The sequence below is a fragment of the Panicum hallii genome, chromosome 7 (genome assembly GCF_002211085.1).
Source record: "Panicum hallii strain FIL2 chromosome 7, PHallii_v3.1, whole genome shotgun sequence".
Taxonomy (NCBI): domain Eukaryota; kingdom Viridiplantae; phylum Streptophyta; class Magnoliopsida; order Poales; family Poaceae; genus Panicum; species Panicum hallii.
Genome location: NC_038048.1, coordinates 45,151,574 through 45,178,070, shown reverse-complemented (window position 1 = coordinate 45,178,070; position 26,497 = coordinate 45,151,574). Strand labels below are relative to the sequence as shown.

Genomic DNA, 26,497 nt, shown 5'->3' with positions numbered 1-26,497 from the left:
TTTACCATTATTTTAAAACCTTCACGTATTACCCCCTTGTTTATTCTGTTTGCTGATATCCTCTTCCCCTTTTACTGCTGTTAAAACTTAAAAGAAAGTTATGAACTGGCCGAGGTTGAGGTCTCCCATGGAACCCCCTGACGGCCTGACATAGTAGCAGTTGTTCACAGATTAACTCGCAGACGGATGATTTTTTCTGAAGTCTGAACCGCAAGCACACTCGGAAGCTGCAGTGTCCAACCGCTACAGATGCATCTCATTCTCAAGTGGACTAACTTGTTCCATACAATACAATGGCACAAGGGCTGCATGAGAAATGGACAGACACTAGTTACATATCGTTACATCATAAATTCATAAATATACCGTAACACTACTTGTAAAACCCATCATTTATACCAATCGATTATACGGCTGTAGAAGGCCTCCGGCCAGGGCAAACCAAAACAAGATATGTACACGTCTTGGAAGGCCTCGAATTTTCCGTTATTCTTTGCTGGCAAACGCACACCACTTTCCTGTTCCTCGGAGACGCGGGCACCGGCACGGCGCCGCTGGCTGAGGAGCCTCCGTGTTCTTCATCTCCAATCCCAGCGAGGTCGACGGCTTGTTCGTCGGTCCTCGGCTGGCCTTACACCTTGGGGAGTATACAACGAGCTACTACTCTTCGTCGTCGTCTTCTTTGGTCATCGGCGGCGGCTTTTCGCCACCGAGTCTGAGCCTAGCTGATCGCGGCCTCGCGCCGCGTCGCCCACAGATGGCTCAGCGCGCGGAGGCGCTGGAAGTAGTCGCCGAGCGCCAGGAGGCCCCTCGCCGCCTGCCGCGTCGTCAGGATCTTGTGCATCTGCTGCAGCGTCGTCTGCCGGAGATGGTCCGCCTGCACACCCAACCAAAAGCAGAGGCCACGCATGCTTGTGAGCAACAGGTGACACGCGCAGTCCATGGTAGATGATGATGCTTGGCGACCGGTCGGGTTTCGTTACCTGGGTCACGAAGCCGACGAGCTCTTTCAGCTTCTCCACGGCGGTCGCCATCTGCAGCATGTAGCCGTCGGGGGGCCCGAACGGGTCGGCCGCGGCCGTCAGCGTCTCGGCGAGGTTCTGCTGCAGCTTCTCCATGCCCTGCGACAGGGCGTCCTCGGCCTGCGTCGAGGTGTGCTGCAGGCCGCCCACGGCCATCCGCTGCGGCTCCGTCAGTGGCTCCAGCTGCGGCCTCAGGATCTGGCACCAGCAACAGCAATATCCAACGTGTGAGACAAACCGCTCTGGATCGAGGACACAACACTTGCTGCATGTCTGAAGCTGCACGGTAGTTAAGATAAGCGAGCCGGCCACCTTGAGCACTTCCGACGGCCGGAACCCGCCGATCCAGAGGAAGAACCGCTCGGCGGGGGTCTTCCACATTCCGGACATGACGTAGAACACGTCGGAGTTGGCAGCCAGCGCCTTGATCCTGAACAGGTGCTCGTAGTTGTTGAGCCCGGTCTCGACGAGCATGCGCAGCTCGAGCTCCGTCGTCTGCCCCTGGAGCGCGGACCTCAGCTCGGCTGTGTGCCTGTTCTGCTCTTCCACCCAGTTGCTGTAGTCAATCTCGAACACAGCAACACCTGTGGAAATGAAACCACACAAACAATCCAGAAGTCAGATACACAGGGTCGCTGCTCCTCTGCCACTGAACATTTTTGCTGAATGCCACTGAACGACTAGTGTTCGTTCTTCAGAATGATCGGCGCCAAACCTAACCTGGATCCATTGGTCCTGTGAATCCGAGATTTGGGTCTCCCAAATTCCCATTTGCGTATGCACCCTGCAGATCAGCCAATGCACTGGATCAGGGAATGTAGCAGGGACTGATGAAATGGCTTTAACCAATGGATTGTTTTCTCGTACCTGCTGTCGAGCCCGTTGAAGCTCTTGCTCTAGTTGTGCCAGCTTCATCCGGCTTGTCTCTAGCTGCTGGATGTAGGCCTATTGAACAGCACCAGAATCGGCGCCATTTGTGAGATACAAGGTAGGGGTAACCATACCATGATAGCACCAAAATATTGATGAAGTTCTTGTGGCTACCTTTTTTCTCAGCCGGCTCTTCCGAGCAGCCTCTCTGTTCTGTGCAAGTCTTCGCAGCACCTGAGGCAAATCATTTCAGGTTTATATTCGGAGCATTTTATTTCTCTTGCAACAATAAATCAACAACATATGATATGGACTGTCGGAGGACTTTTCTCTGTTGTAACATGTTCCTCCGTTCCAAATTATTAGTCATTTTGATTTTTCTAGATTCGTAAACTTTGCTATGCAACTAGACATAATAAAAAAATAAAAAAATACTAAACATGCTGTGTCAGTCAAAGAGGCAAAAGAAAAACAAGTGAGAGATCCTTGAGTTATACCCTCTCTGGCGGCTTGCTTGTTTCCTGATCCGTACTTCTTGCCGGCTCCAGTGCTACCTGTGGAGCATCTTCTAGCTGCAGAAAGCTCATCAACATCAACATGAGTACTCAGCCCATCGATGGAGAAATCACAAAAGGCATCCAAGAACCAAGCTGATCGATGAGTTCATCCTTCCTCACCCTAGTGTCGAACTTGTCCGCCTCCATGACGGTGGACCCGCTGGTGGCCTGGCCGCTGTCGACCTTGAACGGATCGCAGTTCCATATGCCCATCACGGGCGCCGGCGCCGGCCGCTCGTACACCCCCATTCTGACGGGCGCCGCCGCGAACTGCACCGCGGACGCAGAGGTCATGTACTCCGGCGGGGTGGCGGCGCCGCCGATGCTAACCAACAGAAACAACCAGCGGGGAGGCAGCGTGAGTAACGACAGAGCATTCGTTGCAGGTGGCGATCAGGTTAAAGAGAGGAAGAGAGAGAGAGAAAAAAGAAAAGGTAGGCGAAGCTTTCGAGCTCCGAATGGAATGAGCACAGCGGCAAAGGCAAAATATGCTCGCTCGCTCTCCGAGTGCGGCCGCAGCCGCGGCCCGGAAGAAAGGCGCTGGGAAAGGCGGCCTCGGCGAGCACTTTTGGCAAAGCCGCCGAGGCTGACAACGTACGCAACAAATGATGGCATGATGATGGATGGGGCGCCGAGATGACGCCTCGCAGTCCGGCCACGAAAAAAGGAGATCTTACCGCCCACGACGGCGCCGCTGTCACCTCCGAAAGGCAATGGTTTCACAAGGAGGAAAAGATCGGTGGCCACCGGCGGCCCAGCATGGGCATGCCGGGGAGGAAACGGATCGACGGCGAGTTGCGGTTACGGGTCGAGGTTGCCTACTGGGATGCGAGAACCTGTGCTGGTGCTACCTAGCCTAGCCTAGCCGGGACGGGGTGCATCTGCATCGGCTCACGGGACGATCGAGAGAGAAGAGAATCGGAGCGGCAGCTGCCCTGGCCACTGGTGGCTGGATGCCCCCCACCGCCGTCGCCTCGACCTCGAGTGGAGCCTGGAATCTGGAATCCGGCGCCTGTAGCGTGGAGACAGCCGGCGGCTTTTGCGAAGGCAGCAGCGCATGTACAGCAGCAGGGGGAGCAGGGGTGATTGGCTGGTGGCTAGCGTGCCGGGAAGGAATAATTCGAGCCCGGGCTCCGCCGCGACAAGCGACGCCGAAACGGAAGAGTTCGTTGCCACCTCTTCCAGGCGCAGGGACGCGCACCCAGTGCCAGCGCGATGCGACGGCCGACCACCACGAGAGCGCGAGTCCACGGCCACCACCTCGCCACTGGATCGAGCCACGACGTCGTGGTGCGCGGCGTGCGGCTGGCCAGCGATACGGTGGTACAGGATAAGCCCGTGTGCTGATCTACTCGGAGGCGATAGCCGCGCCCCGGTCTCAGTCAGGTGCGCACCGGCCGACCGGCGGCGACGCTGTGCGGCCCAAGTTACATCCCTACCCCGGGGCCGGGGCTGACAAGGACGGCCACCACACACACCGGCCGGTGCCAGGAATTCCGGCCATTTCTTAGTAGCAGATGTTAAACTAGTGGTTAAGGATTAAGCATGTAAAGAGTCTGGCGACAGTGACGCCGATCAGTTCATCAGCCGTGACATCAGAACGCAGGAATAGCAGTGCAGAGTAAGAAGGCTCCTGAAGAAAACCCCAAAAACTCGCTAATCTTAGCCCAGATTTAGCTCCTTCCACTTCCACAAGCTTAAGCTGACGAACGGTCGCATGCATCTTGTATGCTTCTGAGTTTTGACCCTCTTCCTTTTGTGATCATCCACATGACCAAATGGGAGTTCAGAATTGCAATCCTAACTTCGGCGCTAAGAATCGAATCCATCCATGAGGTGAACTCACTAAGGATCTCAGATCCTAGACCTAAGTAGGCAGGGGCTGTATCATAACAAAACAGCAGTGTGTTTCTAGCATGATCTGTCCAATGATTCCTGGGCCTCAATTATTATTGTGTGCAATGCAATGTTTGCGTCCTGCACGGCAGGAAACAGAAGCTTCATCACACGTAGTGGAGGGCTTGCCAAGCCATCCAGCAGGGCCAAAAGAGGGTCTGGATTGGATGGCCCCTCAATTATTGGCGAGGCCACTTGGCCTTTACGGCAAAGCAGGTTATGTTGGTCTCTGCTCTATCCAGCACACAGGAACGGCTGCAAATAAAGCAGTGGTCACTGGGCATCATCTGAACCCCACCATCCAACTTATCTGGAACAGATGTGCAGCAGTGATGGGCATAGCAATTTTTTTCGCTTAATTTCGCCACACGTGTGGGTGTGATTTGTCACTGTACCAGGTTTATATGCAAGGATCTGGATCCTAATTCTCCTATAGAAACAGTCTACGAGATGCAACTCTAATGGCGTACACCCATGTCAAGCCAACTATGCAGATCGCAGAGGAGAAAAAAAAAGAACATAAGAGACAAATTCTGCAAGTTGCAGTATGGGTTTACTGTGCGCAATGATGCTGATGAAAAGGAAATGTGATGGCTGATAACAAAAGAAAAGGGAATGTCTGATTGGTTTGCCAGTGGTGAACCCTGCTAATGCACAGCACTGGCCACTGGTCACCACTTTCCTTCAGATCAGCACCAGGCCACTTGAGCAGGGGGGCGGCAGCACCTGCCTTGAGGTGTACTGGGTTGGAGATGACGCGAAACAAAACACCTTTCCTTCACCAGAACCTAGTGCCTCACTGCCAATGCACTATTTGCTAAATAAGGCTCTCGGCCCCTTTCCGTTAGGGGGTCAACCATCAGAGGACCTCAGCTAAAGAGAGACCTGATGCAAAGCTCACCGTCATGGCCGCTAAAAGGCTGATGTGTGCTATTCAGGAACAGCTATGTGTCTTGCAAAATTCAGTGGAACCTGTGGGCTGAAGCAAGAAAAGCTTGTCGAAAACGAGAGCATATGGCTGTCTAGGCTATGCAGAGTACAAACGGACACGTCTCCCTTCACAGTCAGCTTTTGGAGAGAGTTAGCACAAAGTATCTCTTGATGTAGCATGCGTTTTGGTCCTAACTGGTGATTCCAAAAGACGGTAGCCATCGTATTATTTTTCCTACTTTTGAGCTTCGCTTTGCTTATTTTAGCTAGCATGATCTCACTCTAGATGCACTAGTCCACTTGCACCTCTAAAGATCTAGTATTCAGTTTACATCATGATGTGCCACCCACAGGTAATGAAAATCTAATGCAAATTGCACTACTAGTCTATCAGTGCTAGTGACACCAAAGCAATTGGCTCTCTTTGCTTCACGTCTCGTTCTACTTCAGCTGACTGATTGGATAGTCGTCAAAACATTGGTATTTGCTAAGGATCAGATGGGAAAAACGTTCAGATGACACAGTGGGATCAGGTCCAAGGAAATACGCACCTAAGCTTGTGAAGGTTGAAATGATCTTCAAGATATCCAGGGTAGAGCTCCATCATAACATGCTCAAAATGCTCTCTCTTAAAGCTATACTTAGACTGATCACCTCACCTCGTGTCTGTCAAACAGAAAATAGCAATCCAATTTACCAAAGCGAGAATACTGGTTGCATGAATCATAAAATTTGAAGGTTCCGCATCTGTTCTAGGCTGTCTAGTGATGAATGAACATGAAAGAAGATATGGTCTTAGAAAAAAAATACTCTTATGAAAGATACGCTCTTTTAAAAATACAAATGTTTGATCACTTGCTCTGATCGCTTTATTCTGGCCGATAATATAAAGATTCTCATAAACATGGGTGCAAGAGTGCTATCCCAGACTTACTGGAGAAGCCAATATGATTGATTTTTAACTCTGTATCCTTGCAGAAAGTCATACAGAGTAAGAAGGCAACAACAAATTGAGCATGACTAGCTAAAGTTCAAATAGCCATGAATCATATGTAGAAGAATCCATCCACTGGCGTTAGAGAAAAAAAAAGAATCCATCCACTGAGAAGCTAGCATGTCTTAACCCAAGAAAACCATGCCCTATTTCTTTCGAGCCAGCGAGGATGAAGAGATAAGCAAGCTATGTTTGGCAAGCTCTAGTGCGATTCCTTTGTTGTTGTCAATTTCTACCAAAACCCCAGCTATCATTAGCTACAGCATACATGAAGAGCAGCCAAAGAACAGAATTCTACTTGATCATGACTAAGATCAACACTCAATGAACAAGTGAAATCAACGAATAAGTAGGGAAACTTAGTACCTGGTTGCAGTTTCTTCAGTTAGGGATAACGGAGGACATCAAATCACTGAACACAAGGGCCTTCACGGATGTGCTCTAGCTCAGCTTCAAAGGACACCACCAGTTGGCTGGAGGAAGTGGTGCAGGGTTATATAAGGAGCCAGCTGCCTTCCCTTTAAGAGGAGGAGCCAAGTATAAAGAGCTTTTAGTATCTAATATTATCACCTGGGCCTCATGCTTAGGATGCACTAATTATTCTTTACGTAAACTAGTTGGATATGTGTGAAGTTGCTTGCACAGAGGAATACATATACGCATCCATCATCACCTAACAAGTGAGAGCCTGAAAAGTATGCACATGATTCTGACAGAGAAGAAAGACGGTAACTTTCAGGTGTAAAAGAAGCATGCTTTTGAGCCTGCAGTGCAGGCACACACTTGGTTAGTTAGAGAGATCGACACATTAGGTGCTCAATAGTATCAGATAACACAACAGATTGGCAATGCCCTGGAAAGGCATGACTCCAAGTAGTTTCCAAGTACATTGTACTGCAATTCCACCAAGCAAAGATGGTTAAATACACAGCATCCACTGTCACTTACTGATTAGGCAGAAAGGTGGTAGAATCACTCATAGATGAGAAGATTTCAGTGCAAAAGGAGCTTCTTTTGGCACAAGAACTCCTACAAATTGAAGGTCCTTGCATTTGTGAGCTTGTTACTCACAGGTATAGATGAAACTATCTAAACATAAATGGTTACAAGGAGTCAGATGGAGCTCAGGACAGCACTAGGTTCAAACAAAATTATAAAGTGAGCTTATCATGACTTAACTCAATTGCTATAGTGCCTTTGGAACCTCAAGAAGGCCATACCGATTTAAGTAATGCTTGTCGTTGTGATGACCCTATAATGGGGTCCTGTTAGATTCCATGATGCAAGTAAGGGACATCACTAGATTCACCAAGTTGGTGCAAGGTGGAACTTCCCATTTCTGGGGTACCCCTCCTGATCACTAGACCTCCTCAACCTTCCCAAAAAGAAGCCTCCTTTACATCTTCTTTTTACTCCAATGCTATTTGTCTCCAATTCTTCAGTGCTTTCTTCAGTGGCCTATATACATTTTTGTTAACCCAATTATGACTAATAATCTTGTTGAGAAGAACACATCCTGTTGATCGGTCAATTAATTATAAAATAAAAATACCTATCTTGGTAACGAGAAACTGAATTCAAACATCAGTTAAAAAAACTTAAAACAAAGTACAAATCTCTTAAGAATTTTTATTTGATTTTGTAATACTAGGTCGTCTACTCATTAACGAGTCTTAAGTCGTCCCACTATTGGACAATCATTGCCCATATCTTTCCAAAAGCAAGAGGAAATTACACTGCATAATAATCTGATCCAAAGCAAAACAAAACAAAACCAAGAGGAATATATTACGCCTAGTGGGGGCACCTACTCTTTTGTGAATTGCGTAACCCCGGTGCGCGACGACGAAGAATTCTCCTTTGCCATAAAGATGCAAAAGAAGAGGAACCTTTCGATGGGCAACCTAAAGAGGAAGAGATAAGATAAAGCACTATGAGGGATCAATTAGTAGTATAATTAGGCCACAATGATGCAGTCCTGCTAATATATGCAAACTATTGAACCTTAATGCAAACGGGCCTCTCCTTGCTGATGGCAGCATTATTGAAGCTGTTCATGCATGTCTACATCACGGTGTGTGTTTTCCCCCTTTTTTGAGTGAGAATGCGTTGCAGCAATAGTCGTGGCTGTGGCTGTTTGATTCCTTCGTTGCCTTGTCTTCCTTTTGCTTGATTGGTTTGCGCCCTTCTTTTCCCGACCTCCTTTCGCCCCCTTTCCAGTGTTCATGATGTTCAGTATGATTTCAGGGAAATTTCTGGTAAAAAGCTAGGGTAAATTTATAGCCCCTCCAGTTAATTGGGCCCTTGAATCCTACAAATAAAATAGTCCAGGAAGGGCAGCGGGTTGATCAGGATAAGAGATTACCCTCCCAAACATCAAATGCGGCTGTTTGATTTCAGGAAAGTTAGGGCAAAGCAACAGATCATAAACTGCAGGTCGTACTCTGTATTGATCTGAAGAAGGAATTAGTTACTTGCTAATGCAATTTCAGGATTCTTCGGCGTCGAGGATTCCGGCTGGCTACCTTTCGGCTGGCAGGAGTAGGCGGCGGTAGATTGGAGAAGTGGAATAAGAATTGGGTTGACGGCATCCGATGCCGCCTTGAAAACGAAACATTGATGCTGTACCAGGTGGGGCAACCTTGCCTGGGCCTTCGACGGCAGCTAATCTCTGAAGCAGCAGCGTTCAGGTAGCCATTCTGACAGATCAGATCGAAAATTTCTCGGCCAAATCTCCCGGATTAGGATTTTTTTTTTGAGACCCTGCATTAGGATTCGATGGCCAAATATTTTGGATGTACACACATCGTACAACTGCTAGTTGTAAACTTGTAATAGTAGTAGTAACGCTCGGTTTGATACTTCGATCTCTGACAAAGATAAGTGATTAACTATGAGATGAATTGTGGGCACCAAACTATCAATTTGGTTGTCGTATCCAAGCAGTACGAGGTGAAGAAAATTGGCATGAAAACAGTGCGATGAAGAGAATGAAAAATAAGTAAAGTTGCAGTAGCACCATCAAAAGCAAGAGGAAAGATACAATTCACCAAGTGAGCAAGCATAATGGTGCATGACAAAGATTCTCACGTGAGCAGTGCTACATGCTTCCTCCATTTTACTTTTATCTGTAGCAAGTTAGCAACGGCATTGACATGCTTGCTCGATTTTTTTTATATATAAAAAAAGACATCAACACGATCTGATAGCTTCTTTAAAATTATGTTTCAACAAAGATTATAAAAAACACAGGATATGTTTTCTGCATGCGTGGTCGAAATCTGTAAAAGTTAACAGCTTGCATTTTATATAACGGAAAAAAAAGAAAGGAGACAATTGCCGGTTTGTGCTCGCCATTGTTTCTTAGGACCAAAAGAACCTTGCAATTAGCGAGTGAGAGGTCACGGTGATAAGTTATTTAAATTACGAAGTGGGTGAAAAGTAGTAAACGAACATAGTATTAGAATCTCAAAGTAACCCTGGATCTTGGCTGTTTATGCGTTAAGTATTGATCAGTGAGTAGATGCGGCCTAAGCTGATGGCGGGTGATGGCTTTGCTGCAAGTTGCTCCTATGATCTTTAATTTGTGCAGGCAAAGAGCAGGGTTAGTATAAGCAGAGCAGAGCTTGGCTATTGGTTTGTGCCATGGGACGATCCTCTGATACTCTGGTCTCTTCAAGGTGCTTCGTATTGGGCTAGCAGAGGCCAACGTGAGCCCTGACATCTTCTTGAGCAACCCAATCAGAAATAAACAAGGAGCAGCGAGGTGATCCCGGTTTCTTTTTCTGCGCTTTTGGTCGCTCATCTCCCTGCTTTGTTGATCCGAGAGAAGAAATGCGTTTGGTGGTGCGTTGTAGACCGATGCCAATCGGAGCCCAGTTGGTGTTTCCTTATTGCGAGGGAAAACTCTGCGTGGCCGACATGATCAGTGTGGTGTTCGTATTTGCAAGCTAGGCTTGAAAGTTCAGAGGCTAGTGTCGATCGATGGGTCTTCTTCAGGGCATATCCGCGTCTGCCTGGGTATATTTCTTCTTGAAACAGAGACGAGCAGTACGTGGTGAACTGAAGATACACTCTTTCAAGAGACGGACCAGCCATAACTCTTCAGGATTTGTGAGAGTCAAATTCAGAAAAGTTTTGCGCAACCTTGCAGTGCCCTCGCGGTCGGTGGCGGTGGGTGCCTGGGCGCGGTATCACCCATCGTTCACATCAGTCGCGAACGCAATCTACTCAGCACGGAGGGGATCAGGATGCCGCAGGCTTTCGTCCTCGCAGTTGGATAGGGAGACGCAAGCTCGATAGACCGCGTGCAATTACTTTACTCTCCAGTTGCAAAGCTAAAAAAAAAAAGTTGCAAAGCTAAAAGCCTAAAGGGGATCACCTTGGGTATCAACTATCAAGGCATGCTGGTGCAGCTGCAGAGATGCTCACTGGACGAAGGAAGGCATTTCGTGTTGATCCAAGGAACCCCCAACTTTTGACTGACTTTGTATGCAGTGCACGCATGATTTGCATCTGCGCAGGCTGATCTCTTTGGTCGGAGACCTGTTCAGACTTCAGATATGCTTGCATATGCAATTCTGTTAGGTATGGCCACAAGATATGCATCATGGACAGCATCAGTCAGTCAATATGCAACGGCCAAAATGATCACTCTCTGATACATGTTCAGATACGCATGTCTCTCTCTCTCGGTTTAAAAATGGTGTAGTAAGTGTCTTCACACTATACCTGCCAATGGGATGGGCAGCGATTTGCTTCATCAGTGATCACTGATCAGGAACGAAGCTCGACGCAACAATTATTGGAAGTCTATTTTTTTATCAGGTTTTATGTTAACATCCTTCATCTACAACCAGATTACCAAACAACTTTCTTTTCGCTACCATACCTATCTGCCGTAGTGTTGTCAGCAAGCAACACGGCACACCCATTTTCTCTGAAAACACGACTCCTTTACAGCAATCCAGTGTGCCTTTATCTTCTCTTTTCTGAAGATACCAGAAATATTTGTGATACATATAAATAAATGGAATCATGGGAGCATGCCTTTTCTTTCCGAAAAAAACATAGAAAAATGGGAGGACAAGAGGGAGCGAGGTCCCAACAGAGAATGAATTGGTAGGGGGCACTCCACCTCGAAAATACGATACGATGCCATCCCCCACTCGAGCCAATAATTTGGGCCATGTATGCAGAAAATGGAGCAGCCTATGTCATCTCTGCCTCACATTTTCTTTTTCTGGACAGGCACCAGGTTGGGTTCGGCTGGGCCCCATATGGACGCACAAGTTGCTGCGTTCCAGAGGCTCTGGGCTCAGGAAGCCTCAACTTGTGGAGAGGAAGAACGCTGTGTGCGTCACCATGGCCGGCCTTGAATTGTTCGTGCACCTTTAAGGTCAAAGTGTAGTTGTGGCCAATGAGCAAGCAGTACAACTTTGCGTATGGTCGCAAATTTTTTTTGACTGTAACTACGGCAGGCAAGGAGACGGTCTGAACTTCATTGATGCCAAGTTGTTGCATACATTGTCGTGTGAAGGGGGTAGAGAGGGAGGTAGCAGCTAGATTAATCAAAATACACTGCCTATGTAATTCTTCCACCAGAAGATTGCAATTACATTTTCATTGAGAGTTCTTCGGGACCAAAGTTGAAGATCAGCCGCAGTCACCTTGATGACCTGCATGGTAGAGTGATGTTCCTGTCTGAAGACGAGAGTTCCTTGCCTTCCAAATGTTCCAGAAGATAGCAGTAGCAACGGTGGATGCATACTTAGGGGTGTGGCAGTCTTGGAACTCTGAGGTAGACCATACTGCTGCAATGGATTCTAAGTGAGGAATGAAATCCTAGCCCAGGCATCTCCAATTTCTAGCCGCATCCGGCCATCGAAGGAAGATGTGTTCTTGGTCCTCAACTTGGTTGCAGTGTGGGCACGTTGGGTGGTCAACAATGTTTCTTCGGTGCAAAAGAGAGCTTGTTGGTAGCCTCTGTCGATGAAGTAGCCACAGGAATTGTTTACCACACGGGGTAGCCGTATTGCACCACACAAGACTTGTGAATTGCTCCACAGGGACTTGATTCATGTACCAGGAGTAGAAAGCCGAAGAAGAGAATGGCTGTATCTGTTTGCCAACCCCTCGACGGTCAGATATACCGACCATAGGTGTGGCATTTGCCGGTGCTATCACCAGTTGCTGATTCTCGAGAGAGGCCTGGGAAGACAATCTTGAGTGGAGAGGAAGAGACCAAGTGCCATCAGAGCAGGCAGCTGTCGCATTTAGGTTGGGTCTTCTGCACAAGGAGCGCAGGGAAGGGGGGACTTCGGCCAGAGGCCTCTCGCCCAACCATGGATCAAACCAAGAGGAGCTATTTTTTCCATCTCCCAACAAGATGTAGGTGCACTTCCTGAAGGATGGTAGGACCTTGAGGAGGGATATGGTCGCAAAATACTCAGTATATCCTTGTGCTTTGGACTAGGTGGGTTGCCCGATTTCGTTCTTGTTGGTCTGACTTTGGGCGACTGATTCCTGTTCAAATGCAGCTTACGGCTATTTTTTTTTCTAAATCTGACCAACTTCTACTTGTTTTCACTGCAGATAAAGCTCGCAGCTGAACTTTGACACCTTTAGCAAAATTTAATTTTCAATACACTAATGCAAAATTGTGGTGATTCTGCAGAAATCAGTATAATGGCAGCCTTAAAGGGATGGAAATCCAGTGATGATCTGGGCTATGTTTTTTTTTGGGAGGATGATCTGGGCTATGTGGGCGGCCACATGATCCCGGGCCGACCTTAGCAAGGAGAAAACTTAGGATGACTGTTGGGCCTCCAGTAAAGGCCTCTACAGCATGGCCTAATTTTCATGGGCTTTTCGGCGCCGCCAGCTCGCCGTTAATAAAGGCGGGCCTGGTACATTTATTCCACCTCCTTTTCTCTCTCCTTTCATCAGTGTCCGGAAATCCCAAATTCCCAATCTTCCCTTCCTCCGCAGACCACAGGCGTGCGCCTAAACCCTAGTTCGCCTCCCGATGGCGCCGAAGAAGCGAAAAGCCGATCCGGCCGAGTCCGCCGCCGCCGCCGCCGCCGCCGCGGAGCCAGCCGCCGGGAACCACCGCCAGGAACCGGCACCCTCCGAGAACAAGCCCCGCGGCACCATCTACTTCCCCATCACCGACGACCCCGAGCCCACCGCCTCTGCCGAGGAGGACGAGGACGAGGTCGCCGTCGAAGATGAGGACGAGGCGGAGGACATTGGGAAGCTCCTCGAGCCGCTGTCGCGGGAGCAGCTCGTGTCGCTACTCCGCACGGCCGCGGAGGCGAGCCCCGTCACGATGGCGGCCGTGCGCCGCGCCGCGGAGGCCGACCCCGCGAGCAGGAAGCTCTTCGTCCACGGCCTCGGGTGGGGCGCTGGCGTCGACGACCTCCGTTCCGCGTTCTCACGCTTCGGCGACCTCGAGGACTGCCGCGTCATCTCCGACAAGCAGTCGGGCAGATCCAAGGGCTACGGGTTCGTCCTCTTCCGCTCCCGCCGCGCTGCGCTCCGCGCCCTCCGCCGCCCCCAGCTCCAAATCGGAGGTCGTCTTGCTTTCTGCCACCTCGCCGCCTCAGGTCCCGCACCCCCAGCCTCTCAGTCTCAGAACCCTAGCTCCAACGCCAACACCAATGCCAACTCCAACTCCGGTACCACCAGCAATGCTTCTGGCTCCTCATCCTCGCAACCCGATAATATGCCACGCAAGATATTTGTTGGTAATGTGCATGCTGATGTGGACGTCGACCGCCTATATGAGTACTTCTCGCAATTTGGTGAGATTGAGGAGGGGCCCTTAGGCTTTGACAAGAACACTGGCAAACCTAAGGGATTTGCATTGTTTGTTTACAAGTCTGTGGAGAGTGCCCGCCGTGCATTGGAGGAGCCAGTGAGGAATTTTGATGGCAAGATGCTCAATGTGCAGAAAGCTATAGATGGGAGGACCAAAGGCTCATCTGGGACAAATGCGAATGCTAATTCTAATGTCACCACTGCCTCTGTGGCTGCAGCCGCACAAATGACTGCTCCTGCCAGTGCTGCCATTAGCCCATATGATGCATCAGCATACGGTACTACTGCTGTAACTGACTTGGGTTTTGCACAGCAAGCTGCTATGCTGGGATTAGGTGCACAACAACAGGCATTTGCACAGCCCAATGCAATGCTTGCCATGATAGCGGCAATGCAGAACCCAGCCGCGCTGGGGATGACACCAGCCATGCTTGCAGCTATGAACCCAGCCTTTGCTGCTGCTGCACTGGGTGCAGGGGGGCAGCAGGCACACACAGCTGGTCTTACAGGTTTTGGAGCTCAGGGATTTGGGACACAGGCATTTGGAACCGGAGGTGCCACTTTCCCAAATGCAGCAGGTGTTCAAGCTGCTGCTGCTGCATATCAAGGAGGTGGAGCTCCCCCTGGTTTTCAAGGGCCACCTGGGTTTCAGGTTGGCCAAGCAACTACCCAGACTAGTACTGCAGCGGCTGCTGCCAGTGCTGCTGGTTATCAGGCTGGGGCTGCTGGGCAGGGCCAAGTGCCTGGTGCTCAGATCGGGGGCACTGGTTTTCAGGGTGGATACTGACGGAACTAGGTATATTAACTCTAAACCTGTTACATTGTTTTATGACTCACCTTTTTTACTGTTGATTTGAGTTCCTTCATTCTCTATGCATTCTTTGTGATTTGTTGATCTTGCTCTTATAGTCTTCTGATTCGTTTCCTTGTATTTTAGTTTGGCATCTGCGGGTCGTGGTTGGTTCATGTGATTTTCCATTCGGATGGCTTTTAAGTCTATGTTGGTGCCAAAATGTTGCGAAAGGGTTCCTGCTGTTGACTTTACCAGATTTGACAGATACCTTTGTGGCAGTATTTGAAGGAGGAACTTTCTCGAAGAATTATGTTGTTTTTATTGCCTACAATGTAGTTTTGCTATTGCGGCTTAATTATGTACTTTATGATCTGTATTGGATTTTATGTACCGAAATATCTGTATTTTGACAAATTGGCTGTTATCTGGTCCCGTCGGCAATATCAAATGGTTTTTCTGGGCACTCGAAGACATTTTAATTGCAGTTACAGTTGTGGTGCTGTTTGTATGTATGGGTGGGTATTGATGGCTTTTGCCTTCAACTTGGAACTTGGAAGTTTCTGCTTTGATGTTGGGTTCAGGGACTACAACATTTAAGATCTCAAATATCTTGCAGCTTTGTTGCCTTTCAAGTTTATTTCTAAATTTTCCCGGTCTTTAACAGTAGCCATGTAGATTGATTGAATTTATTATGTGTACCGTGCTTTATAAAGAGATCTTAAGGGATAGAACCTAGCTTATGGTACCTCTCTTTGGTATTTAGTGCTCATATACCTTGAGATGTTCTCTGAAATTGAAGCATAACAGTTGGAGCTCTTTTTTTTGTGCCAGGATTACTTTGTTATACACGCTCATACCCTGTCACCCTGACACTTCATAACTGGATTACTAATTAAATTAGCCCCTTCGTTTCCTGAACTATACCTCCACTTTAAGTTGATTTTTTCCATTAATTGCTTATGTTAGGATACGATGGATAAGTACAATTGAAAGATTGTTCTTGCAATCTTCCTGTTAGATTCAATAAGGCATAAGACTTCGAATTACTAGATAACTGCCTTCTAGCCACAGCCGGAGCTACTTCTAATCCGGAATCCTAAGGATTCGAGCTTTTCGTACTACCATCGCCCGGGCATCGCTTTCTTCCCACTGCTTTCGTCCAGTTTTTTGCTGCTCCTCTCAACTTAATTGTTCTTGTGAATACCGTACGTAGTAGTTCTTTTGAATATCAATCTAGGCGTAGTGCTAGGCTGGCTTGCAAGATTCGCTTCGTGCCGTTGGCAAAACACTGGTATATGCTTTGCCCTTCTCTTCCTTGAAGTTTAAGGGGAGAAAGATATTACTAGAATTTGTTCTTACTGCTGGTAGATGACTAAGCTGTTGAACCCTCTCTAGAAGCTCAATGCTGACCTTTGAAATGTTGAGTCATCATGGGAACTCATGAATAGGCCAGGATGAAACTGCCAAGTCATATCAATAATTTGTAATCCTTATGCATGCAACCAGGCTACTATGTTTTCTTTTCAGAACATGAAAGTAGCAGTACTTTCATGGGCTATGGAACTGTTGTATTTATTTCAACATGGAAAATAGTTTTGTTATTTATGATCTACATGACTGGCTGGCCGTGGTTGTTTTGTCTTGGTGCTTTTGGGCAATGCTTTTTTCTAGATATGAATGATATTGCTACATTTGAAGTAGTACAGTTGGAACTTGGCACATGACAAATTGATCTAACATGGTTTATCACATTGCAATTTCTAAAACACAGTAATAGCTCAAATAGTGCCAAAAGCACACTTCAGCTAGTTGGTGTAAGGAGACAGTTAACTGGTGCTGGCAAGGAGGGGTTTGGGGGGGGGGGGGTGTTCTAAGGGTCCATTGTCCATTCTGCCTTATGACTAGGTGGCACAGGCCAGGCCTAGGTCACCTTCTGTTTGACATTTCTGTTATTTCTTTTCTTTGGGGTTTTAGACTAATGGGCACCCAGCTCTTCAGACTCAAGCCCATGTGCCGATCTCAGCTCCTGGCAACTTTTGCTTAATCCATTAATTCATCTTAGCACTAGCAAATTCTTCTTAGTAAACATTACAGCACAATTGACCCCATTGACTATGCCTTCTGGCCTGCCCAAGTTTTGCAGATAAGTGTAGAATGGTATTCTATTCTATGACGACAGTTGTCTTTTATTCCTTTGTTGTCATCACAGTTGATAGCTAACAGTTCTAAATGTTTTAATTAGTCTCACATGACACTACTTGCAGAATGATTGTTCCTTTATTTTTGGCCCCTTCTAGTTTTTTGCTTCATTGTCAGCAAAGCTATTTGCTGCTTACATAATTATACTCTCTGGTGATCGAATGACAACGTTCCTTTAGATCTGCTTATCACTGTCATGATTATGCCTTTTGTGCCTGATTGTCTTGCTAACCATTGAAGAACTATTCAACCTCGTATCATATGTTCTATTGATATTGTTGTGTTCCTCTATACTTATAATCATGTTTGCATCCCTACCGAATGTAGTTTCTATGAGCCTCTCTTGAGCACATGGTCGTTCTTATACAGCAAACAATTTGATTGGGCTTATTTCAGAGTTGTGTTTGAACTCATCGCTCCAAGTTCTTGTGGTTCTTTAGGTTTTTCAGCTCAGTACAGTCTTAATTAAATCTAAGATGAAAATCTCAGGGAACTTGTTTGATCCTTAGATTGCCCAAACACAATTAAGTATAAGGGATCTCAGTCAGAGATAATTTGTTCTGACTCTTGACCATGAATGCTAAAGCATCTTGTAACCTGTGTCACTTTGTGATCTTCAGCTATATTTTAGAATCTGAGTTGCGTGGACATGCTTTTCGTCACATGAACTATTTATTGGTATGGGCACGGTGTGGCCTGTTCTACAAGGAGTAGAGCTATGATATAATGCATCCAGCACAGTTGCTGCCTCAGACAATTTGGAAAGGTATGAGTTTTACTACCCTTGTTACGAATGATTCGGACTTGAACATTCATCAATTGCTGTTGAAGATGTTTAGACCGTCAGAACAAAGGAATCCCATTCCAGACTTCCCGTCGCCCCCACTAATTTGCACAGCTTTCCTTTACACAGGCATCCAGCATGCAAGTAGCCTGATGCTCTCGCTGAAGCTTTGTCTGATGATACTTTATTTTTCCTCCCCTTGCTCGCCTGTTGGGTTTCGTTTGCCTTGCCTTTCTGGTTAGTTTCATGCAGATGAGTGTTTTATCAACACGCACGGTGCTTACTGCCGACAGGATTGGTGGCACGGCACGGTGCTGTGTTGACCCACCCATTGCTGCGACTTCCTCGGTTAAACTCCCGTAGGGATGATTGAGACGTCTATTCTGTCGCCGCACGGGCTTTAGTTTTTTTTTAAAAAAAATCTAAACAAAAGGCGTTGGGGTTTTGCATGCCGGAAACAGGTGGGCGTCGTCCTGACATAGCACAGATCTTTTTCCAGATTTTACCTTGTAAATCAAAGAAACTCTGCCGCAGCGCGTGCTTCTCGGTGATGGCTCCACGGCTCTCCGCTGTCCCCACCTACTCACGGTGATATTCAATGCATGTCTTTCTGCACTGAATTTCCTCTTATTCACGAGAAGAAACCTTGGTATATCACGTCATGTCCGAGACGTTGGTGAGGAATTGCCCTCCGTTACCAGCTGAATTCGGTCTGGTTTGGTCTCTCAGACCCGAGAAGTTCAGGCTTCAAAAGCGTCCGGTGGTGGTCAGGCCCCGAGTGGGAAGCCAAAGCCGCTGTTGCGCACCCCCACGCGATGACGGTCCAAGGTTAACGCGGATTAATTAATCCGTGCGTAACGCTAGCCGTCTGATTCGCCGTTCAGTTTTTTTTTCCTTCACTGTCTAAGTCCACAGGATCTCTCTTCAGGCCCCGGGGAAACAAGTGATTTACGCATATGCCCTCCACCCATCAATTGCCACGGCTTGGCCCGGCCTATCCTGCGCCCACCACCTGCCCTGCCCCTCCTGCCCGAGCTGCCCGGCTCCTCTGCCCTCTCCCTCCGGCCTCTCTAGAGTGAAAAAGTCTCCTCCTTTCCTCTGCTCCATCCTCCCGTTGCAGCCACGGAGTTCGCCTAGTTCTGCCCGTTGAGTACTAGTAGCCTCCTTGAAACCTTCAGATCTGCGCCGCCTAGTTCCAGTTCCTCGACACAAAGGTAACCTCCCTGCCCCTGTCTCTTGTCTGGCCACACTGAATTACTTCATGTTCTTGCTGGTGAGGATTATCCTATCTGTTGCCTCTGTTAACGCCTAAAGTTTGTAGTTTCATGCATGGAGCCATGGTAGTTTTTATCTCTTTCATAGCCTGAACCTTTTATATGCATGTTTGTGAAATATTTCTCTTGCGGAACAGAGACATGTCTTAACATTTGAGGCTCTGTTCTTGAGATATGAAGTACCATCTTGTTCGTCTCATGTTCATCTCTGTTTTATCCAATTTTCCCCCCCAAGTCGCCAGAACTTTCTTTGCCTGACAGTTGTACTTGTGCTCTGCGAGCAAATCTAAGATTGGGTTTTTGCTAAAATTAGGGGGGCACAAAATCTCAGGCTGAAGGCCTTTCGCTTGGTCTTGGGAAAGTAAACCGCTGCCAGTTTTTAAGTTTTCCTGGTTTGCCTCCAACGGTATACTGTCCCATCTGACGGACCTTGTTCCCTGTGCATGTCCGCGTGGCCGCCTCTGCAGCCGTCCAGATGGACACCATGACGCCCGCTGCCGCCACCGGAGCCGTCCACGCCGGCGCCGGCGACGCCGCCGTCTTGGAGAAGCCGCTCGGCGCCGACGTCGCCGAGGTAAAACAACCAGCATAATCACTGGCATGCCCCTGTTTCATCTTGCCGTTCTGGTCCTTTTGATTCTGTGATATATACATATATATATATTCTCCCCGATTAGCTTGCCCTTTTCCTTTGTTTTTTCGAGGAAAATATCATACTGGTGCGAGGCTGCTTTGGGCCGTCGAGTGGGTGGGATATTGTTCTTTGTTTCGGACTTTTCGGATGCGGATTTGTGGGGGTGGGTTTAGGGTGTGGTTTCCGGCTGGGGATTTGAGTTCCGTGGGGGTGGGCCCACCGGACCACAGGATATAAAAAGCGCCCTCTTGTTGCTTGCTAATTACGTGCCTACCCCGCGCCCGAATATTCGCTTCCCACGACACCAATAGATACCTCCTAAGATATTTTTTTTTTCTCCTCATCAACAACTCAAAGGCTTCTCTCGCGCCCCCCCCCCCCAGAAAATAACAAGAAACTGCTGGACAGTTTCATTCAGTGGCTTACCTACTAAGCAAGATGATTAGAAAGTGATCTGGTTTCTGTTGTAGTGTCATTATGCGGTTAAATCCTTCTTTTTCTCTAAATTGTTGTGCATCTAATTTTCAGTACATAATTTTGTACTTCCGTAAGGAAGAGAAAGCCTTTCTTTAACGCCATGGCTGTCCCCCCTGGTCCGCGTGCTTGCGGTTTGCACTTTGCAGTAGGAAGATGCGACTGCGACACAAGAGCCTTGCAGTGTAGTTATTTTGCAGTCAGGTTCCTTCATAACTGAGATATTTTTGACGTGGTCCCTTTGCTCTATCATTGCTGAAGCCGTTTGTAAATTTCCAGCGGGGTTAGATACCTCGGCCTCAGGCTCAGGGTGGGAACTGAAAGCTAGTTCTTACCCTCATCTGTACGGCCCCTCGATGACATGTGGCCCCGGGTAGTTGTACTCTTCAGCCTACCCTCCAGAGCTGGTACATGAACAGTTGCACTGGATCCAAGTCATTGTTCGTTAGATCCAGTCATCTACCATGTCGACTGGTACCCGCCTTTAGCTGGTTACAAGTTAAAACCAAGTCATTGTTCGTTAGATCCAGTCATCCACATGCTTATGGTTGACTGTACCAGGCCAGTTCTGCAGCAAACTATCCTATTTTACACTCATGGACACAGCACAATGTTAAGTACAATAAATCCATCTTTGATGGCTCAAGCCTTCTGAATTACCCGCCTTTAGCTGGTTACAAGTTAGAAGCCATCCAGTAAGAATGAAAAAAAATGTATCTTGGATCATCACCTGGACAATAAAAGCGGGATGAGCTTTTTGTCCCTCTATGACGGCCACAGGAATGCTATATCAGAACTCTTGGACCATATAATTGCACATTGGTGTACTGTTCTTGCTATTTGAGATCAGACGTCTATTTTACCTTGTAAACCTAATTGTCTGCTGCTTGTGCTGTGCCTAAGGTGATGTTTCTTGGCTATCGAAAGTTTTTTTTCCTTGGCTAGCTAGCTATTTGTGTCTGTACATATGGTTTGGTTTCCATGGTGCCATTTGATTATTTCTTCCCTTCTGTTGTGTTTTTGAGATGTGTGTTCAAGCATTCTCAACATATCCACCTTAGTATCTTACCCTTTGGGCTATATAAATTTCCGTTCCTTAGTGTTTTAGCTTTGTTCTTAATGTTGACATTCTGGATATTTGCTTGATCAATGTACAGGATCCTATCTATTGTATGCCTGACTTCAAGATGAGCGGAAAGAAGAGTGACGAGCTTGAACCCACTGATGCTGGTGATGAAGATGACGGTGGTGACGACGATGACGAAGATGGTGACTTTGGGGGGGAGGGTGAAGAGGAGATCTCAGAAGGAGAAGAGGACATCTCAGAAGGAGAGGGATATGATAACCCAAAGGGCAACGAGAACAAGAAGAAACAAAGAGGTGATGCTGAGGAAAATGGTGAGGAAGATGAGGAAGAACCAGAAGACCAGGAGGAAGGCGGTGGTGGTGACGACGATGACGACGACGACGATGACAATGATGATGATGACGATGATGAAGATGGCGGTGAAGACGACGACGAGGCTGTAGAAGGGGAAGATGATGACCAAGATGAGGATGAGGAGGAAGATGATGATGAAGACTCACTCCAGCCCCCAAAGAAGAGGAAGAAGTGAAGATCTTCAATTCGGCAATAGTTACCATGTGCTGAGTCCTGGTTCGCTTTCCGTCATGTCGTCGCATTCGAACTTTCCTTTAGAGTTAAGAAGGCTCCACACGTTCTGCGGCACCGGCACGTGTGGGCTTGTAGGGGCTTTATGATTTGAGGCAATTAGGGAGAACTCTTTGTCATTGTTGCTTGCTTCTGTGGTGTTGAACAGATGTTTCGCTAACATAATTCAACCTGAGTGATGAAAGCCTCGAGATTGAATATGCCATCAAGGTCTCGAGATTGAATATGCCATCTCTTATCTCGTACAGAATCGACCATGAAGTCTCTGCTGTTCACTTCACCTGCAGTAATGAATTCGTTTTGCATCTTTGTGTGTATTTTACGTTTGCAATCCACTAAAATCCCAGCTAATCTAACTGCGTTGTTTTGGGAACGAGCTAATTGCTTCATTGGAAATTTGGTAGCACTTCAACCTATCCTGAAACTGAATGGTTATGATGGCTAATGGGAGTGATTATGACTTGTTGGCAAAGGAGACGATAGAGCCCAAAGCCAGAACTGCTCGAGCTTTTCGTTCAGACCATATCGTCCAGCACGAAAGGGCTCTTTACAATGCCAAGCATAGGCCCTTTACAATGCCAAGGAGCAGGCAACGCTCGAGCCGCCCGTGTTGTGCTTCTCTTGGGTGCCCGCCCCTACCCGCCGGTGCCCCTAAAAAACCGTCGTTGCCGCTGCCTCCCAAACCTCCACGGCTCCACCTTTCCCAGCGATGTCTCTACTGTCACTTTGAACCCGTCCTCTAGTTTGTGTCCCGACTTGGCTCATGGCTGCTGGCTCCCCGCTACTTTGTGTCCTTGTCACACTGCCCGATAGGGGCGGAGCTTCATGCGTGGTTAAGTTGGGCTGCGGTTCTACGCCGCATTGTCATTGGCTTTCTTTTTATAAATACAGATGTATATGCTCACGTACATACATGCACACTCATCTTTACGAAAATACATCTACATAGATCTTCAAGGTTGACGAAGGCGCTATAGACATCTCACTGTGAAAGACGCTAAATAGGTTGTTGATTGACGGTAACGTAAGGTTGGTATGAGAAAGCAAAAGCTTAAATTTAGCTCGTTTGGCTAAGTGTGTGTAATCACCTATATAGAAAATGTAATATGAATTGAAGTCAAGGCGAGTAAGAATGAAAAACATATATAAAATACGGAAGCTACATAATTTTATCCTTTGAGATGAAATATTAGTTTGTATACTTATTTAATCTAAATTCCATCCATACGTGTAAGGTCATTATTTATTTTGAACATTTGGATGTCACATAATGTCTTGTTGCTAGTGTATTTATTTGTTTCCCCAAATGCCATTCTTGGTCTAAATTTAAAACTTATGTAATTTGATGACTAGAATGATAATAAGTTGAAGATCCCTTTTTTCAATAAAGCATCCAAAGAAAAAAAACAAAGCAACACACAAGCAAAACGCCTGAGCCGATCTGAATCGCGCTTACACTCCTCTTAGTTCTTACCACCCCAAACCCTAGCCTCCCCGATCCATCTTCACATCGAAATTTTGGCGGCCGATGCCTCCGCCACCGCCGCCGTGGTCTCCTTGCATGCTTTCCTTCTAGGGTTCATCGGTCCCGCTTCCTCCCCGTCCCCAAGATTTGCGCGACGCGTCGGCGATTTGAGCTCTGCGTGCTGTTCGGGCGGCCATGAACAGCGCGTTCAGCGAGGACATACTCGCTGACAAGCTCGCCAAGCTCAACAACACTCAGCAATGCATCGAGAGTATCCTTGCCCTGCTTTTCTCTGGCCAAATCTGTGGATTTTGGGTTGTTTTGTGGTGCTTACGGGAAGTTTACTGTGAAGTTGCAATTTCTGCGCTTAGCCTCACTTTTCTGTGTCATTAGACTGTAGAAACATCTCTTTTTGTCTGCGCGTAATCTTGCGCCCGTCGAATTGCTGTCAGCTTCGTTCAAAAGGATGTCTATTTGAATAGCGAATAGGGAGGTAGTGCGCAAGATAGCAATTTTTAGGCGCCTGGAAATGCAAATTCTTCTGTGTCCGTTCTACACTATTTTCAGATAGATTCTTGACGACTTGGACGACTTTTCTTTTTATAGAATGCCTACTGGAACAGTATGACTTTAAATCTTTTCATATATCTAGGGGTAAATAGATTGATTTCTTTGTCACAACATGTAATCTTGTTATCTGATTGTTGCCTTGACTTTTGCTCGTCGTGACCACTAGCGCTGTCGCATTGGTGCATTTATCATAGAAAGAATGCAGAGCAAATCGTCCAGACTTGGGACAAGCAATTCCACAGCTCTAGCAAGGAGCAGCAGGTCCCTTTCCTTTATCTTGCTAATGACATCTTACAGAACAGCAAGCGCAATGGGACAGAGTTTGTAGAAGAATTTTGGAAGGTACTCCCTGGGGCGCTTAAAGATGTAACTGAGAATGGTGATGATCGTGGTAAGAAGGTGGCATCTAGGCTGGTGAGTACCGTATATCAATGCTATGAGCTGGCCAATTACTGTTGCATATCTCTTTTGAAAATACACGAGTACCCTGTTAATATTGCCGTGCAGCTACAAAACCTATTAGTAACGTACCAATGTGTGTCCTAGGTTGACATATGGCAAGAAAGGAGAGTTTTTGGTTCACGTGCTGGGGGCATCAAGGATGTGATGCTTGGAGCTGCCCCTCTTCCTGTTTTAGATATGACAAAAAAGCGCTCTCACATTTCGGCCATAAAGATTGTTAAAAGAGATTCGCGTTCTATAAAACTTGTAAGATTTCTACTCCTGCTAGACTTTGTTTTAACAATTGTTCATTGCTATGAAATTCTCTCAAATTTTATCACTGTCTTTGATCAGAGACTAGGTGTCGGAGGAACTGCAGAGAAAATTGTATCTGCATTGCATACTGTTCACAGCGAACAAGCAGATGAAGATGCTGACCTGGAAAAATGCAAGACTTCTATGCGTTGTGTTGGAAAGTTGGAGAAGGATGTTGACAGTGCATGTAGCAAAGGTAATAGTTGTTTGTCAACCTGAGCCGAGTCCTGCATTTTTGCTACCTTAGTAGACGTTCTTAAGATTTTCTCTGTATGCAGCTGAAGATCCTCGCCGTGAGGTTCTTTGCGCAGAATTAAAAGATGAGGAGGCTAACATGAAAAAATGCATTGAAAAGCTGAAAGTAGTTGAAGCAAATAGAGCAGCTGTTGTATCTGAATTGAAGGAGGCATTGCAGGAGCAGGTTGGAACAACGTGATCCCTAACTAGTTATGATGCATTTAGTTATTTTCCTTGAATTTGTATTTTCTTGTCAAGTTGTCATCGTTACTTGTATTTTGGCTACAGAGATATGAAATCTTACTTGTTTATGTTAACCAGGAATCCGAATTGGAGAAAGTCCGCACTCAGTTACAGGTAACGTTCCCCCCAAACCATGGAAATGTCATTACAGGCTTGTAATGTTCTGTAAGATGTAAACAGTTGCCATTCTTATGTTTTTAACTTTCCAATCGGCAGCTGGCTGAAGCAATGGTACATGAAGCCTCCAACATGCAACGGAGACTCAAGAATGAGCCAACCATTCCGCTGGCCCACGCAGCTTCGTCAGCAGAGCCAGGAAAGGCGCTTCCCAATGGGCAAGCAAAGGAGCAGCAGAAGACAGCTGCTGCTATTCTCGCGGACAAGATTGCAGCATCATCAAACTCTCAGCAGATACTGCAGTCTGCACTTTCCAAGTTTGCTGCTGAAGAAGCGAAGAATTCATCTGAAACGCGCTCAGCCTCAGATAAGAGGCAAAAGACTGACCAAACCTTGCAGGTACCAAGCGTCGCGAATGCTGCTGCTTTCGTTCCCATGCCACAAGTGGTTGCCACAACAGCTCAGCAGCAGCCCCAGGCAATGTTAGTACAGCAAGCACCTATGCAGAGCCAAGCCCCTGCACCCCATCCCCAGTACAATATGTACCAGGCCCCATCCCAGCAGTTTGTCCAGCAGCCTGGGGGTGTGATGATGGGCATGCCTTACAACATGAGCACCATGACCCCGCCCCCGCCTCCACCACCGACCCAGATGATGAACCTTGGAAGGCCCTCACTCACGGCACCCCAGCCGCAAATGGGTATCATGCCGCAGACACAGCCTCCAGCGCCGCCCATGCTTCAGCAGCAGATGCCGATGAGCCTGGCGCCGCAGATGCAGTTCGCCCTTCAGCAGCCCGGCGTGCCGCCTTTCAGGCCAATGCAGCCGCCCCCTCCTGGAATGCAATACTTCCACCCCCAATCTCAGTGACATTTTTGGTAGCCTAGCCCTGTTGAACTGTGACAGGTTTTTTTTCTTCGATTTAGCGATGACTGGTAGGCAGGATCTGACTGCTGTAGAGTATACTGTCTGTGTTGGCATTCTTCATGTTGTACTGTACATGTAATGCGAGGAGAGTAAAGATGCGAGGAGAGTGATAGGAAGGTTAAAGATTCACATAGGGTGTGCTTGGTTGCTTGCTTTGGGCCTTGGTAGAGTTGCACCGAACCGTATATTATCATGGACGAGGGGAGCTATAGCGTTTGCTAGACCACAATTGCGGTACGCTGAATGAGTTTCTGACTAGTGA

At 47.3% G+C, this 26,497-nt stretch overlaps 3 protein-coding genes across 7 annotated transcripts; 2 read left to right on the top strand and 1 right to left on the bottom strand.

The window, feature by feature from the left end:
• Positions 1–228: 228 nt before the first annotated feature.
• On the bottom strand, positions 229–6,956 carry LOC112899441 (transcription factor TGAL6-like). 5 transcript variants are annotated; one of them, XM_025967917.1, is made up of 11 exons: positions 6,840–6,956; positions 6,636–6,742; positions 5,827–5,941; positions 2,570–2,774; positions 2,390–2,464; positions 2,067–2,126; positions 1,890–1,967; positions 1,743–1,806; positions 1,335–1,606; positions 984–1,220; positions 229–877 (listed from the first exon to the last, which is right to left on the bottom strand). In XM_025967917.1, exons 3-11 carry the CDS (start codon positions 5,880–5,882, stop codon positions 722–724), a joined length of 1,203 nt encoding a protein of 400 aa, XP_025823702.1. In that variant the 5' UTR covers positions 5,883–5,941; positions 6,636–6,742; positions 6,840–6,956; the 3' UTR covers positions 229–721. The 5 variants fall into 5 exon arrangements, with proteins under 5 accessions (XP_025823702.1, XP_025823705.1, XP_025823703.1 ...); XM_025967920.1 differs by lacking the exon at positions 5,827–5,941 and having other exon boundaries at positions 6,840–6,955; XM_025967918.1 differs by lacking the exon at positions 6,840–6,956 and having other exon boundaries at positions 6,636–6,767.
• A 6,254-nt stretch (positions 6,957–13,210) lies between these two features.
• Positions 13,211–15,729, top strand: LOC112899213 (UBP1-associated protein 2B-like). Its single transcript, XM_025967589.1, has 2 exons — positions 13,211–14,886; positions 15,028–15,729. Exon 1 carries the CDS (start codon positions 13,297–13,299, stop codon positions 14,875–14,877), a length of 1,581 nt encoding a protein of 526 aa, XP_025823374.1. The 5' UTR covers positions 13,211–13,296; the 3' UTR covers positions 14,878–14,886; positions 15,028–15,729.
• Positions 15,730–23,302: 7,573 nt separating this feature from the next.
• Positions 23,303–26,364, top strand: LOC112899212 (regulation of nuclear pre-mRNA domain-containing protein 1A-like). Its single transcript, XM_025967588.1, has 7 exons — positions 23,303–23,656; positions 24,122–24,369; positions 24,502–24,663; positions 24,751–24,907; positions 24,990–25,132; positions 25,270–25,305; positions 25,408–26,364. The coding sequence occupies exons 1-7, from the start codon at positions 23,581–23,583 to the stop codon at positions 26,176–26,178; spliced, it is 1,593 nt and encodes a 530-aa protein (XP_025823373.1). The 5' UTR covers positions 23,303–23,580; the 3' UTR covers positions 26,179–26,364.
• Positions 26,365–26,497: the final 133 nt, after the last annotated feature.

What these genes read in the sequence shown, in the direction of transcription:
- LOC112899212 (XM_025967588.1), top strand. Translation starts at nt 23,581, where the DNA reads ATGAACAGCGCGTTCAGCGAGGACATACTCGCTGACAAGCTCGCCAAG. An exon ending in AGAAGGTGGCATCTAGGCTG is followed by an intron (nt 24,370 to 24,501) that starts GTGAGTACCGTA and finishes TGTGTGTCCTAG; the next exon opens with GTTGACATATGGCAAGAAAG. An exon ending in AGGAGGCATTGCAGGAGCAG is followed by an intron (nt 25,133 to 25,269) that starts GTTGGAACAACG and finishes TATGTTAACCAG; the next exon opens with GAATCCGAATTGGAGAAAGT.
- LOC112899441 (XM_025967917.1), bottom strand. Translation starts at nt 5,882, where the DNA reads ATGATGGAGCTCTACCCTGGATATCTTGAAGATCATTTCAACCTTCAC. An exon ending in CACAGGACCAATGGATCCAG is followed by an intron (nt 1,607 to 1,742) that starts GTTAGGTTTGGC and finishes TCATTTCCACAG; the next exon opens with GTGTTGCTGTGTTCGAGATT. An exon ending in GGCCGTCGGAAGTGCTCAAG is followed by an intron (nt 1,221 to 1,334) that starts GTGGCCGGCTCG and finishes TGCTGGTGCCAG; the next exon opens with ATCCTGAGGCCGCAGCTGGA.
- LOC112899213 (XM_025967589.1), top strand. Translation starts at nt 13,297, where the DNA reads ATGGCGCCGAAGAAGCGAAAAGCCGATCCGGCCGAGTCCGCCGCCGCC.